Below are 12,658 nucleotides of genomic sequence, written 5' to 3' on the forward strand. Positions count from 1 at the left end.
TTCCGCAAACAAAATTTAATGCAAATTCTTTGCTCAACAAAATCAGACATAGTAAAAATCGAAAAACTCACTTTTGTATGTTTAGAAAAACACGTATAGCTCTGCAGCAATTGAATATATTGAATGAAACTCTGCATAGATGTCAAAGACAGTGCTACCAACCCACAAAAAAATAATTTCATGATTTTATTGTACCCGCGAAGTTTAAATGAAAAATTCACCTTATTTTTTTATCACAGTAGTATGTCCCATTGCTCCATCCTAGACTTCACGAATTTCATCGGCTCTGAGTTAGGGGGGGAATTGGGGAGGTGAGCCCAGCCCCAACTGAGTTGTCTACCTCCCCTTGTCCCTTTCTACCCGATCACTCGGGGGAGTGGGAGCTAGTCTCCTCATTCCCCCCCGAGTGACGGAGCCTGGCCCAAGGTGGCCGAGGGAGGCGCCGACCTGTGTAGATCAGCGGCCTCTCCTCGGCCGATGCCACCTCGGACCCGCTGTGAATCCCCCCCCCGGGGAGCGCCGGCCTCGCCGTCTTCTACGACGACGCACCCCGGGCCAACGCTCCCACTCGGCGGTCTCCTTCCGGGATATGACATCCCTGCTGAAGGAGGCCGCCGCTTCCCAGGCTTTCTCGCTCCCGCACATAGCTCGCACTAGGTGCAGGAGCGAGAGCTCCCCATCCCGGCAATCTACCGCCCCGAGCAGGACACGGCACTGCTCGTCCCATGCTGCGCAGGCAGTCAGGGTATGCAGCGCCGTGTCCTCTTGCTCGGGGCAGTGGTGGCACCGAGTAGTGGGCTCCTTCCTTATCCGGTGCAGGTATCTCCCGAAGCAACCGTGCCCGGTCAATACCTGCACCAGGTGGAAGGATATTCCACGCCCCCTCCTGTCTGCCACTTCGGACAGACAGGGGCGGACAGCTTCGGCCGTTGCGAGACCGGACCCTCGGGGGTCGGCTAACGCGCCTTCCTACCGCTCCAGGGTCTGGTCTCTGGCCTGGGTCATAAGTGCCTTCAGGTCCCTGGCCGTCAGCTCTCACCCCTCGCGGAGCTCCTTCACCCGCCAGTAAAGGATACGCCTCTTCTCGGAGCTCCACAGGGGGGAGCCGGCCAGGGTGGTCGCTGCCATGTATGACACGGTGCGGAACTCCCGAATCGCCCTGATCATGAGAGACCTTAGAGCCTGTCTCATTAGTCGCGTGGCCGCTGAGCTGGCCAGCAACTGGGGCGCCCATATGGGCACCCCGTACAGGGCGATCGAGAGAACCGCACCGACATACAAGCGGCGAGCCTGCCATCCTGGGCCCCTTTGGGCGCGCAGCAGCCTGGCTACGGCCAGTCCCGCCTTGCGCACCCTGGGGGCCAATTTCCTGAAATGAGGCCCAAATGCCCATCGGCTGTCCAACGTCAGGCCGAGATATTTCATCGTCGGCCCGACGTGGACGTGGAAGCCATCTATTAGGACCTGGGTTTCCGGCGGCGTCCCTCGACTGCCGTCGTGAAAAAACACGGCTTCAGTCTTGAGGGGCGCCACTTTGAGACCCAGGTCCCCGATGGTTCCCACCGATGCCATCTCCGCACGGAGGTGGGCTTTCCCCCAGGTCTCCCCTTCCATGTGTCGTCCGTGTAGCAGACGACGTGGCAGCCGTCAGGGAGAGGAGTGCGAAGAACCTGGTCGAAGCCGATATCCCACAGCAGGGGGCCGAGCACCGATTCCTGTGGGACACCGCGCTCCATCGTGCGCCACCCTTGAACCCCGCCTTCTTTAGTGAAAGCGAGGTCTCTGTCCCCGAAGTAGGCGGACATCATCCGCCGGAGATAGGCGGGCACCCCGAAGTGCTCGAGGGCCCGTCCTATCTCCGACCAGGGCAGGGTGTTGAAGGCGTTTGATATGTCTAACGACACCGCCAGCAACACCCTGCCCCTTATCTCCACGACCGCCCGGGTCAGGTCCCGGACCCACTGGATCGTGTCCAGCGTGGATCGTCCGGGCCTGAACCCGTACTGGCGGTCGTGGAGGTCCAGCCCACTCGAGGACATGTGCTGGACGAGGCAGTCAGCAATAATGCGTTCGAGCATCTTGCCCGCCTCGTCTAGCAGGCAAATCGGCCTGTAGGCTGACGCATTACAGGGCTCCTTGCCCTCCTTCGGGAGGAGGACCAATTTGGCCCTCCTCCACTCTGGGGGGAATACCCCCTCCTTGAGGCATCCGGTCAAGACCCTGCACATGGACAGGTCTCCTTCGGCCAACGCGAGAGCCCAGGCGCGGTCCAGAATCACATCGGGGCCAGGGGCTTTGCCCTTGCCGCCGAGCTTTCTCCGGGCCCTGGCAAGCTCCTCTGGAGTGACCTCCAGGCCCTCGTCCCAGTCTCTCTTCCCCATTTCTGGGGGAGGGATCACGGGAGGATCCCCTTCCGCCCTCGGAAAGAGGGCGTCCAAGAGCGCGTCGAGAGCCCGGGGGTCCAACGTCTCCGTCTGCGGGGGCGCCCAAGGACGAATCTTTCCTATCGTCCTTTCGTACGGGCGTCCCCACGAATCGTCGTCCAGGGAGCTCACCAATCGCTCCCAGGCTTCCCGCTTGGCCTTTTTTATGGCTTTCTGGAGGACTACCCTTGCGGCGAGGTAATCCTCCTTTGTCCTTGTGGCATCCCTGTCTCGTCGCCGGGCCCGCGTGTACGCCCGTCTGGCGCGGCCGGAGTCGCTGCGAAACCTCGCAATCTCCTCCGACCACCAATATGCGGCCCGGCGCCGACAGGGGTGGGAACGGGGCATAGCGGCATCGCACGCCGACGCCACTATCCCCGTTATCTCCCCAGCCCCCTCCTGGGGGCCGGGGTCCCACTCACCTGGCTCTATGTGCCAGGTGGCCACAAGGACAGCAGCCCGAAACCTGTCCACATCAAGTCGACTGAGGGCCCATCTTTTGGGGAGAGGAAAGTTCCTCTCCCCGGGGCGGCGGGCCGACACCTGTTTTGGTTTGGGGAGGTGGAGGGTCCAGACTATGTATCTGTGATCAGATAAAGTCTTGCCCTCCACCTCCATCCTCCATTCGGAGACCATTCTGGCAGCCGAGAGGTAGGCCCATGTCAAATCAATGACCCCCCTCTCGGCCTTACACAGGTGTCGGTGGACCCTCTGTTTAGCAACAGTAGGTCCAATCCCGCCGCCCAGCCGATAACGACCTCGCCCCTGGGAACCCGCTGCCGGGGACTACAACCCCACTCCTCAGAGTGGACGTTAAAGTCCCCGGCAATCACGACAGGTCGGGGACGGCATTTGCGCACCAAGTCCCCGATCCTGTCTAGGATCCCCTTAATATGGGCGGGATCGCCAAGTCCGGCTTTGTTTCTGCAGTGGGGAGATATACCCCCACCACAGTATCCGTATCATTTCACACCGGTACAAGAACTTTTGCCAACCGATCACGAAAAGCGAACACAATTTTGTGAATGGTACGTGCAACAAATACAAGAAGATGATTTTTTCCCATCGAGAATACTATGGACTGACGAGGCTTCATTAACGAGAGGTGATGTTTTCAATTTTCGTATACAGGGTGTTTGATAGCTGATCATGCAGACGAAAGTTGGAGATAGATTGGATGTAGCCGAGAAGAAAAGTCATGTACCATAATGTCAAATTGGCAATAGTTATCGAGTTATTAATTATAACATGTGAGCCAACGAGCGCGTAGAGAGCGGAGGGCGACCGCAGTAAACACATAGACATTTGATACAGGCGGAGTCAGCGAGTAACGGTAGGCAAGCGCGCGCGGCGAGGGGCAACGTAAACAACAAGAGGCGAGTGCAAGCGACAAGAGGCGAGCGAGCGCGACGAAGAGCGAGCGAGCGCGAACGACGAGGAGCGAGCGAGCTATAAGGAAAAAGCTATAAAGAAAAACATGAGAATCCCTCTGCGAGAAGGGGAAATGGAAGAGGATTCCTTTCTACTTGTAACGGTTCTAACGGCTCTCGGGTTTCTCTCACATAAAATAATCACTGTCTGGCCATTTCTTTCCTGCGAAATATTTATGCGAAATAGATTTACACGAAAAAAACATTTTATTGTAATTAATAAAAAAGTTGTGTTCATATTTGAAAGACCTGACTCTCCTAATTAGCCTTGATTAATAGCGTAGAAACAAAAAAAGGAATTATACATAAGAACAATATAAAAATATTTATTACATGTCTTTGCATACGAAAAAAAAACGAACCAGTCGTCGACGGGACTCGAACGTCGTCGTCAGCGCAAAAGTGTTCGCAGCGCGGGAGCCTCTGTCTGCTCAGCCACGCCGCTTCGTGAAAGAGTGTTGTAACTTGCGCCCTATGTGTGGCACGGCTCCGCGAGCTAAACTTTAACTGCAAATTACTCGTAAACAAAGAAGCATTCACGCATATTATGTTAGGGCGTTTATACACGGCATCATAGCTATCGAGTGTGCTATGACTCGTGTTGAAATCGATGAAACAGGTTGCGTCATCTCCTTGTGAATCCTTTTACCTGGGATAGGACCGTGAGCAACAGTTAAGGGAAGAGAGAATTTTTTGTTGAGAATAATTATATAGTTGGAAAACGAGATTGGCTTATAATTACAAATAACTTGTTTTATCGATGATTAAGCGGGTTTACAATGAAAAAGAATTTGTAAGATTTATAACTGTGTACGTATACATATATATATAAACAATTGCGGTCTGAGCAAAATTCCGTGTTCATTATGTCCGACTGTGATCGAAAAGATTGGGCCACTAACACCGGATTTAACAATTAAGGAGGAATGCCAAGAGGGATAGAGAAAAGGAAGAAAAAGGAAAAGAAAAGAGAGAGAAGAAAAGAAGAAAAATGAAAAGAAAGTGGTCACTCAGGTAAAAGAAAGTATAAATAACTTACTGCTGGATCTATGCTATTTGTCGGAAATGAAGAGTGTAATTGCTGCGTGTCTGTGAAGATGGATGATCCAAGTTTTGCGCCAAGAATAGGAAGCTGGTTTCTGCTGGATTGCTCACGATGGTCCAAAAATGCACGAGATCGTACAGAATAATTAACGACTGGAGAAACACTGATCTGTCTAAGCCACTAGTAGGCTAGATTGTTAGGAGACCCTGAAGGGGTGCTGAAGAGAAGCTTCTGTCCTGGATGCAGGTCGGTCGAGAAGTGTCTTGCCTTTTTGGCTTTTCTCAAAACGTCAACTCGGTTGAGAGAGTGGGGATTTAGGGAATTGTTTCGGAAATCTAATTTTCATGCCCAAATATGGTCATAGGGCTATGCTTCGAATATTTTTTAGAGGTGGGGGTTAAGAATACGTTGCAGTGTCTTTAACCCCTTCCCTTACGATCTAATTTCCAACTATGCGGGCCAAAAGCGACACCAAGGTCGGTCGCGCGCAGGGACATAAACAGCTTGGCTCAGCGTTCGAAACTGTACAAATCGCAAACTTCCTATGATTTGTATATACACGTGCGCGGTACAATTAACTTTGCAAGATGTTTGATAAATAATTACGGTTAGTAGATTATTAAACAAAAAAAGATTTATTGTTGCAAATTGAATAATCCATTAATAATAACATTTTTATTTTAATACAAAAATTTAGTAATCTTTGATAGTATGATATCTCTCAAAACATGTTGGTACATGTAATGCAATTTTACACTTTTTGCATTCCTACGTTGTCTCACTGCGTTTTTTATGCTTTGTGCAAACTACACATCTTCGTTTTGGGTGTTGGTTCGACGGCGTTGGATCTATATGTTTGGGAAAATGACTCCACTGTTGAGCCTGCAATCTTAGTGGTAAATCTCCATTTGACAACTGTCCTTTACGGTTGTAGTCCGGTAATGGTGTATTTTCCAATAATAATTCGGCTATTTTAACCTTATATTCTGCATATTTCTGTCTTTTTTTAATATTTATCTTGTTATGCAAAATGAAAGAGTTAAGTAAAGCCATGTCAAACAGGTAAAAGAAAATTTTGCGATACCCCTTCATACACTTTCTCATCAGAGGGAAGCACGCTAACATTTGATCTTGTCGATCAACTCCTATCATCCCTTTGTTGTATTCGACGATACACTTTGGTTTCCAAGTAGGATTGTGTTGCTATTTGATTTGCTCAGTCATTGCTACTGTTGTATGTTTTGTAGATAGAATAAAAACGTCTCGTTTATCTTTCCATTTTATTGCCAGTAATCCATTGCAGCTTCTCATTTCATATTCCCCTTTTTTTAATTTTGTTTTCAAGAAATCTTTTGGCATATTTTTTCTGTTTGCGCGCACTGTTCCAATGACATTAGTTTTACTGTTGAGTAGAGTTACAAAAAGATTTGGTGAAGAATACCAATTGTCCAAATATAATGTGTGTCCTTTGTGTAAAATTGGCTTTGATAGTTCTTTGACCACAGTTTCAGATGCATTTTCTGTAGTATGTATTTTGTCACGGCCAGTGTATATTTTGAAATTATAGCAGTAACCTGAACTGGACTCACATAATTTATAAACTTTTATACCAAATCTCGCTCTTTTTGACGGATTGTATTGTTTATAGGATAAGCGTCCTTTAAATTTTATTAATGATTCGTCAATTGCAATGTCCTCTTGCATAGTATACATTTCTTGGAATTGTTGATGAAAATAATTTATTACGGGTTTTATTTTGCTTAATTTATCACTTCTATTGGCCACCTTATTATTTGCAAAATGCAAAAATCTACTTATTTGTAAAAATCTTCTGTACGGCATCGTTTCTCTAAATATTGGAGTTCTAATAACGGCCCTCTTAGACCAATACATTTGAATTGCAGGTTTCTTCACTTCAGCCGCAATTATACATAGGGCAATATATATTTTTAGTTCATCACAGTCAACAGGAAACCAAGCTTCATCAATTTTTCTTCTTTTATTTTCATTGTTTATTACTTGTTTCGCGTATAGATTTGTCTCCGTCACAAGATTTTCCCAAAATATACTATTAAACATTATATTAAAAACGCCCATTTCCTTTTTGCTTGTACTCAACTGATCTAATGTTGCCTCTTTTATTCCGGGAATTTCCATATATTGCCATATTTTTGGTTGGTTCTCGTTTTTTTTCCAGACCCACAACTCAGGTGGTTGATAATGATCTTCATTATCGGATTCTTCGCTAATCACCAGTTACTTAGTAGCTTTTCGTACGAAACGTACAATGTCACTACCACTGTCACTACTACTGGTAGCAATGTCATCACTGTTCTCAATTCTAATTTTTCTTTTTGAAGACATTTATAATGGGTGATTTTATAATACTTCTTACATACGATGTAACGTCGAATGCGAATGAGAAGTAACTGAACGTCGCGCCTCTGGAATGTCTCTGTGACCTATTATATTCATATTTATGAATACAATATTCATAATATTCATATTTGGGACGGCCGCCCCACCAAGTTTCTGAAATGTCTTGTTTATGTTTCGCCCGGTAGACTTACGACGACTCTGAGGCGTCTTATTCGTGTTTGGTCCGATAACCTTGCGACGCCTCTGAGGCGTCTTATTCATGTTTGGTCCGACAACCTTGCGACGCCTCTGGGGCGTCATTGTAAGCTAAGGGGTTAAGATAATTTTGTAGGAGATAGGATGCATATGGCAATAAGAGGATTTCGAGAGTCTTTTGTTTAAGAAAAACGTGGCAGCAATCTTAAGAAGAAAATATCGATATTTCTAAGAAGAAAATATCGATATTTCTAAGAAGGATGTCGCGATACTGTTATCGTTGACTAAGCGCGTGAGAAACAAGATCGGAGTTGGTTCAAGATTATTAATATTTCCGGAGCACCGAAACTTCCAGAGATCGCGTCGTGTGATAACATGCCTGAGCGCATCCGGCCATATAATAAGTAATAATAAATTCAATTTCCTTTATTTATAAAAGAAGTCTAGAGTGCGCGGAGTCCGCAAGACGTAACAATTTAGATGTGTTCAAAGGTATTGAGCCGTATTCTTGTTATGATTTTATGAGCCCGGTTTGTTTACGTTTCTTATGAAACTCCTTCGTAAATATTTGCTTTAACTAAGTTTCAGTCTATTGTCTACCGCAATGCTGAAACATATAAGTCTTCAGTTATGCAAAGCCATGATTAATCTTTCTCAACAAGGAAAGGTTTTTCGCGAAATTGCTAATTGCTTACTAATTGACAAAAGTATTGTAAATAGGATTATTGCTAAATATTAGTTGACGAACTCTTTAGCTGATAAACCACGAAACGATAGACTTTGCAAAACTGAAGGGTGTCCCAAAATTCAGGCAAGATTTGAATTTTGCGCCATTTGTGCGGTAGTGTTGCCAACGAAAAAAAATGACAGCGTGACAGCTGACAGTTTAGAGTTTTTAAAATGGAGTACTACATGAAAGAACAACGCGTTTTCATTGTTGAGCAATATTTTAAAGTGGATGCTGATTTTTCGAACAAAATCATCTTCAGCGATAAGGCTCATTTTCATCTTGATGGCTTGGTTAATCGACAAAATTGTCGCATTTGGGGTTCAGAAAATCCACGATTGTTGAGAAACAAATGCATCCATAACGTGTCATTGTTTGGTGCGGATTTTGGGCTGCAGGCATCATCGGACCATTCTTCTTCGAAAATGCGGCTGGTTAGACAACAACAGTTAATGGTGCTCGCTATCGCGACATGATAAACTAGTTTTTTGTGCCTAAATTGCAAGATATGGATGTGGACGATATGTGGTTTCAACAAGACGGTGTCACATACATGCCATACAGCCCGAGAAACAATTCAATTACTGCATGAGTCATTTTCTGGTCGTGCAATTTCCCGTTTTGGTGATCAGATTTGGCCGCCCAGATCGTACGATTTAACGCCGTTGGGCTTTTTTCTTTGGGGTTTTTTGAAGTCTAAGATTTATGCCAACAAGCCTACGACCACCCACGCCTTGAAGAAAGAAATTGAGCGCTGTATCAACGAAATTCAGCCACATTTATGCAAAATTATGATCATGGAAAATTTCAACAAAAGAGTGCATATGTGCCAGCAAAGCCGTGAAGGCTATTTACCCGATATACTATTCCATACATAACCCTATACTGTATATTTTATGAATTAATAAATAATTTACAATTTTTAATTATAGACCTGTGTTTTCTATCAAAATTACTTTTTGCATGAATTTTGGAACACCCTTTACAAAGCGCGTCGATAAAATAATTAAAAAAAAGTCGATACCAGATGTTAGAAAAACTGCCATGGATATTTCTCGAGAATTATGAGAAGAAAATCTTGCTGATATTAGTCGAAGTACAATATCTCGACGTCTAAAGGAAATAGACCTTTTAGGACGTGCTGATGTAAAAAAACCATTAATTAGTGCAAAAAATAAGAAAGCTCGATTAGATTTTGCAAGGAAATTTCGCTGTCCAAGATGCTCCTCGCAGTGGGCGACCAATCACAGAAAAAGTGAATGATATTCTGGCAAAAGTTGAGCAAGACTGGCATGTAAGCGGTCATGACATCGCCAACCTAAACATCCATCACCAAACAGTGTTAAACCATTTAGAGAAAGCTGGCTATAAAAAGAAGCTCGATGTTTGGGTGCCACATGATCTAACTCAAATAAATTTACTCGATCGAATTTCTATCTGCAAATCTCTACTGAAACGTAACGAAATCGAGCCATTTCTGAAGCGGTTGATCACGAGTGACGAAAAGTAGATAACCTATGACAACAATGTGCGAAAAAGATCGTGGTCGAAGCGAGGAAAAGCTCCACAGTCTGTGGCTCACACTGACGCTCAGGAAGGTTATGCTATGTGTTTGATGGGATTGGAAGGGTGGGATTGCATCGTGCATCACAAGCTGCTGCCGCCAGGCAGAACGATAGACTCGGACCTGTACTGTCGACAATTAGCGTGATTGCACCTATCAATTCAAAAGAAATGGCCGGAACTGGTCAACAGAAAGGGTGTCGTATATCATGCTGACAATACCAGACCGCATACATCTTTAACGACCTTCATCAGAAATTGAAAGAACTTGGCTGGGAGGTTTTAATACATCCACCGTATAGCCCGGACCTGACACCATCAGACTATCATTTGTTTTGGTTTCTGCAGAACTCCTTGAATGGTGTTAAGTTAGTTTCAAAAAAGGCTTGTGAAAACCACGTGTCACAATTTTTTGACCAGAAACCACAGAAGTTCTATAGTGATGGATTTATAGTGTTGCGGGAAAAATGGCAGAAGGTCACCGTACAAAATGGTGCATATGTGGTTTCATAATGTCATTTTCAAATAACAATAAATGTATTCTCAATTTTAACCTTTAAAGGCTCAATACTTTTTAGACAACCTAATATACAGGGTGTCTCAAGTTTTTCCGTACAAACTTTAGTAGAATGTTCTATGAGCAGAAAGAAGAAAAAAATGTTATATAAACATAGGTCTCAAAATGCTTTATTAGAAAGTTATAGCAAAAATAAAATACAAAATGTAAGAAACAATTTCACTTAAGTTCGCATTTCAAAATGCCGTCCGCCCATGTCAATACAAGCTATCAATATACTACTGAATTTATCACCCTAAAACTTTCTTGCGGATTTTATTTTATCTTTGCAGCTGCGTCGATAATTCTTTGTATTCGTTCATTTCTTAACATGATTTGTGTTCGATCAACTTTTTCTTTCATTGTCCCCCACAAGTAGAAGTCTGGCACAAGTAGAAGAATGGCGTAAGATCTGGTGATTTTGGAGGCCAAGATATCGGACTTCCTCGACCAATCCACCTTTCGGTATAATGTCCGTTTAACCACTGTCGTACTTGTCTTCCGTAATGTGCTGGGCATCCATCTAACTGTATCCACATGTGTTAGCGAGATAGTAAAGGTACATCTTCGAGAGCAATTGCTAAATCATTGTTAAGAAAGTTTAAAAAAGAATGTGCACTTAAACGTTCTGGCAAGAAATGTGAACCAATTAGCGTTTTAACAATTTTACCATTAGTCGTTGTACATGCCCATCCATACATTATAGCTGAACTGATGTTGAAAAGCTGTTTCTCGAACAGCGTATGGATTTTCATGTGACGATACATGGTTGTTACGAAAATTGAAAACATCACCTCTCGTAAATGTAGCCTCGTCAATCCATAGTATTCTTGATGGGAAAAAATCATCTTCTTGTATTTGTTGCACGTACCATTCGCAAAATTGTGTTCGCTTTTCGTGATCGGTTGGCAAAAGTACTTGTACCGGTGTGAAATGATACGGGTACCTGTTATCAGTTCACGATGTTCTTCAAACCATACTTCGGGATAGCTGGAGCTGATATGACGCTCGTCGAATACTTGTAGTAGGATCATTATTAAACATATTAAGAATTCTTTGAGAACGACGATAATTACGTATAGCTCCACATTCTGCCAACGGACGAAATGTACCCGTCGAACGTAATTGCAAATGAACATTGGTAAAGACTGTGTGATGCGGCACTCTTCTGTTAGAGAATCTTCGTTCATATTATCTAGTAGAAGCCCTTGCATTTCCTGCACACAAACCGTACATAATGAATATCCGTGTATTCTTCGTTTGTGAAAACTCGCGGCATTTTGAGACAATGTTCACTGTTTGTTATTACTAGCGAATAATCTGAAATACTCGTAACTCGACAGTTCGCGAAAGACTACCGTGTTTCTTGATTTAGTTGATTTTATAGTTTTCATGATCACCTTCAACTATTTCAAACAGTAAACACAACAAGAAGAAGCGGATAAGATAAACATCATTTAACGGCGTACCACTTACTTATGTACACTCACTTCTTCAACGTAAAATTTTATGTTTTGCTATAACTTTCTAATAAAGCATTTTGAGACCTATGTTTATATAACATTTTTTTTTATTTCTGCTCATAGAACATTCTACTAAAGTTTGTACGGAAAAACTTGGGACACCCTGTATGTACCGGGTGTTTCAGACCATCTGGGTCATCCGATTTTTTCGTTAACACGACATTGTAGGGAAAAATATTTCAGACAAAAGTTATAGGGCTTCAAAAGATCTATTTACTGGAGCTATGAATTTGACTTTGGGGTAACCTTAAAAAATCCAGTCAAGATCAACATAAAAATCTTAAATAGATACCCAAACTTTTTTATTACATCATCTTTGTCTAGCATTAATTTTCTAGCAATTAATTTGAACAACTTTTGTCTGAAACATTTTTTTATTTACCTAATATTTTTTGAGATATTTAAGGAAAACTTGATAACTATTTTAATATTTAACTCACGATATCTCGGTAACTATTTGTCAGAAAAGAAATGATACTAGACTTTTTTGCTCTATTTAATCTCAAGAATATATTATTCCAATTGCGCCCTGAATTTGTTTAAATTGATGATTTCAAAATTTCCAGAAATCAAAGTTGACAAAAGTCTGGGCGCTATTATAAAAATATATTCTTGAGACTAAATAGAGCAAAAAAATCTAATACCACTTTTTCTTCTGACAAATAGTTAGCGAAATATCGTGAGTTAAATATTGAAAAGATTATCAAGTTTTTCTTAAATATCTCAAAAAATATTAAGTAAATAAAAAAATGTTCCAAACCAAAGTTGTTCAAATTAATTGCTAAAAGAAGATGGTGTAATAAAAAATTGGGATATC

At 43.4% G+C, this 12,658-nt stretch overlaps 2 protein-coding genes across 3 annotated transcripts in view; one reads left to right on the forward strand and one right to left on the reverse strand.

Annotated features, from left to right (window-relative positions):
* The window catches only part of LOC105187575 (UDP-glucuronosyltransferase 2B7), a 280,765-nt gene that overhangs the window by 157,528 nt on the left and 110,579 nt on the right, over positions 1-12,658 (forward strand). The gene's annotated exons all lie outside the window — the stretch shown is intronic.
* On the reverse strand, positions 10,428-11,672 carry LOC105185812 (uncharacterized). 2 transcript variants are annotated; one of them, XM_019842598.2, is made up of 2 exons: positions 11,113-11,672; positions 10,428-10,845 (listed from the first exon to the last, which is right to left on the reverse strand). In XM_019842598.2, the coding sequence occupies exons 1-2, from the start codon at positions 11,530-11,532 to the stop codon at positions 10,678-10,680; spliced, it is 588 nt and encodes a 195-aa protein (XP_019698157.2). In that variant the 5' UTR covers positions 11,533-11,672; the 3' UTR covers positions 10,428-10,677. The 2 variants fall into 2 exon arrangements, with proteins under 2 accessions (XP_019698157.2, XP_025156015.1); XM_025300230.1 differs by having other exon boundaries at positions 10,749-10,898; positions 10,989-11,672.

This window comes from Harpegnathos saltator, unplaced genomic scaffold (assembly GCF_003227715.2).
Source record: "Harpegnathos saltator strain DR-91 unplaced genomic scaffold, Hsal_v8.6 scaffold107, whole genome shotgun sequence".
Lineage (NCBI taxonomy): Eukaryota > Metazoa > Arthropoda > Insecta > Hymenoptera > Formicidae > Harpegnathos > Harpegnathos saltator.

Bases quoted from the DNA above. Each gene is read 5' to 3' on its own strand.
- LOC105185812 (XM_019842598.2), bottom strand. From the start codon at position 11,532: ATGCAAGGGCTTCTACTAGATAATATGAACGAAGATTCTCTAACAGAA. The intron at 10,846-11,112 runs GTGATGTTTTCA...ATGTGGATACAG, and splicing joins CGAGGCTACATTTACGAGAG to TTAGATGGATGCCCAGCACA.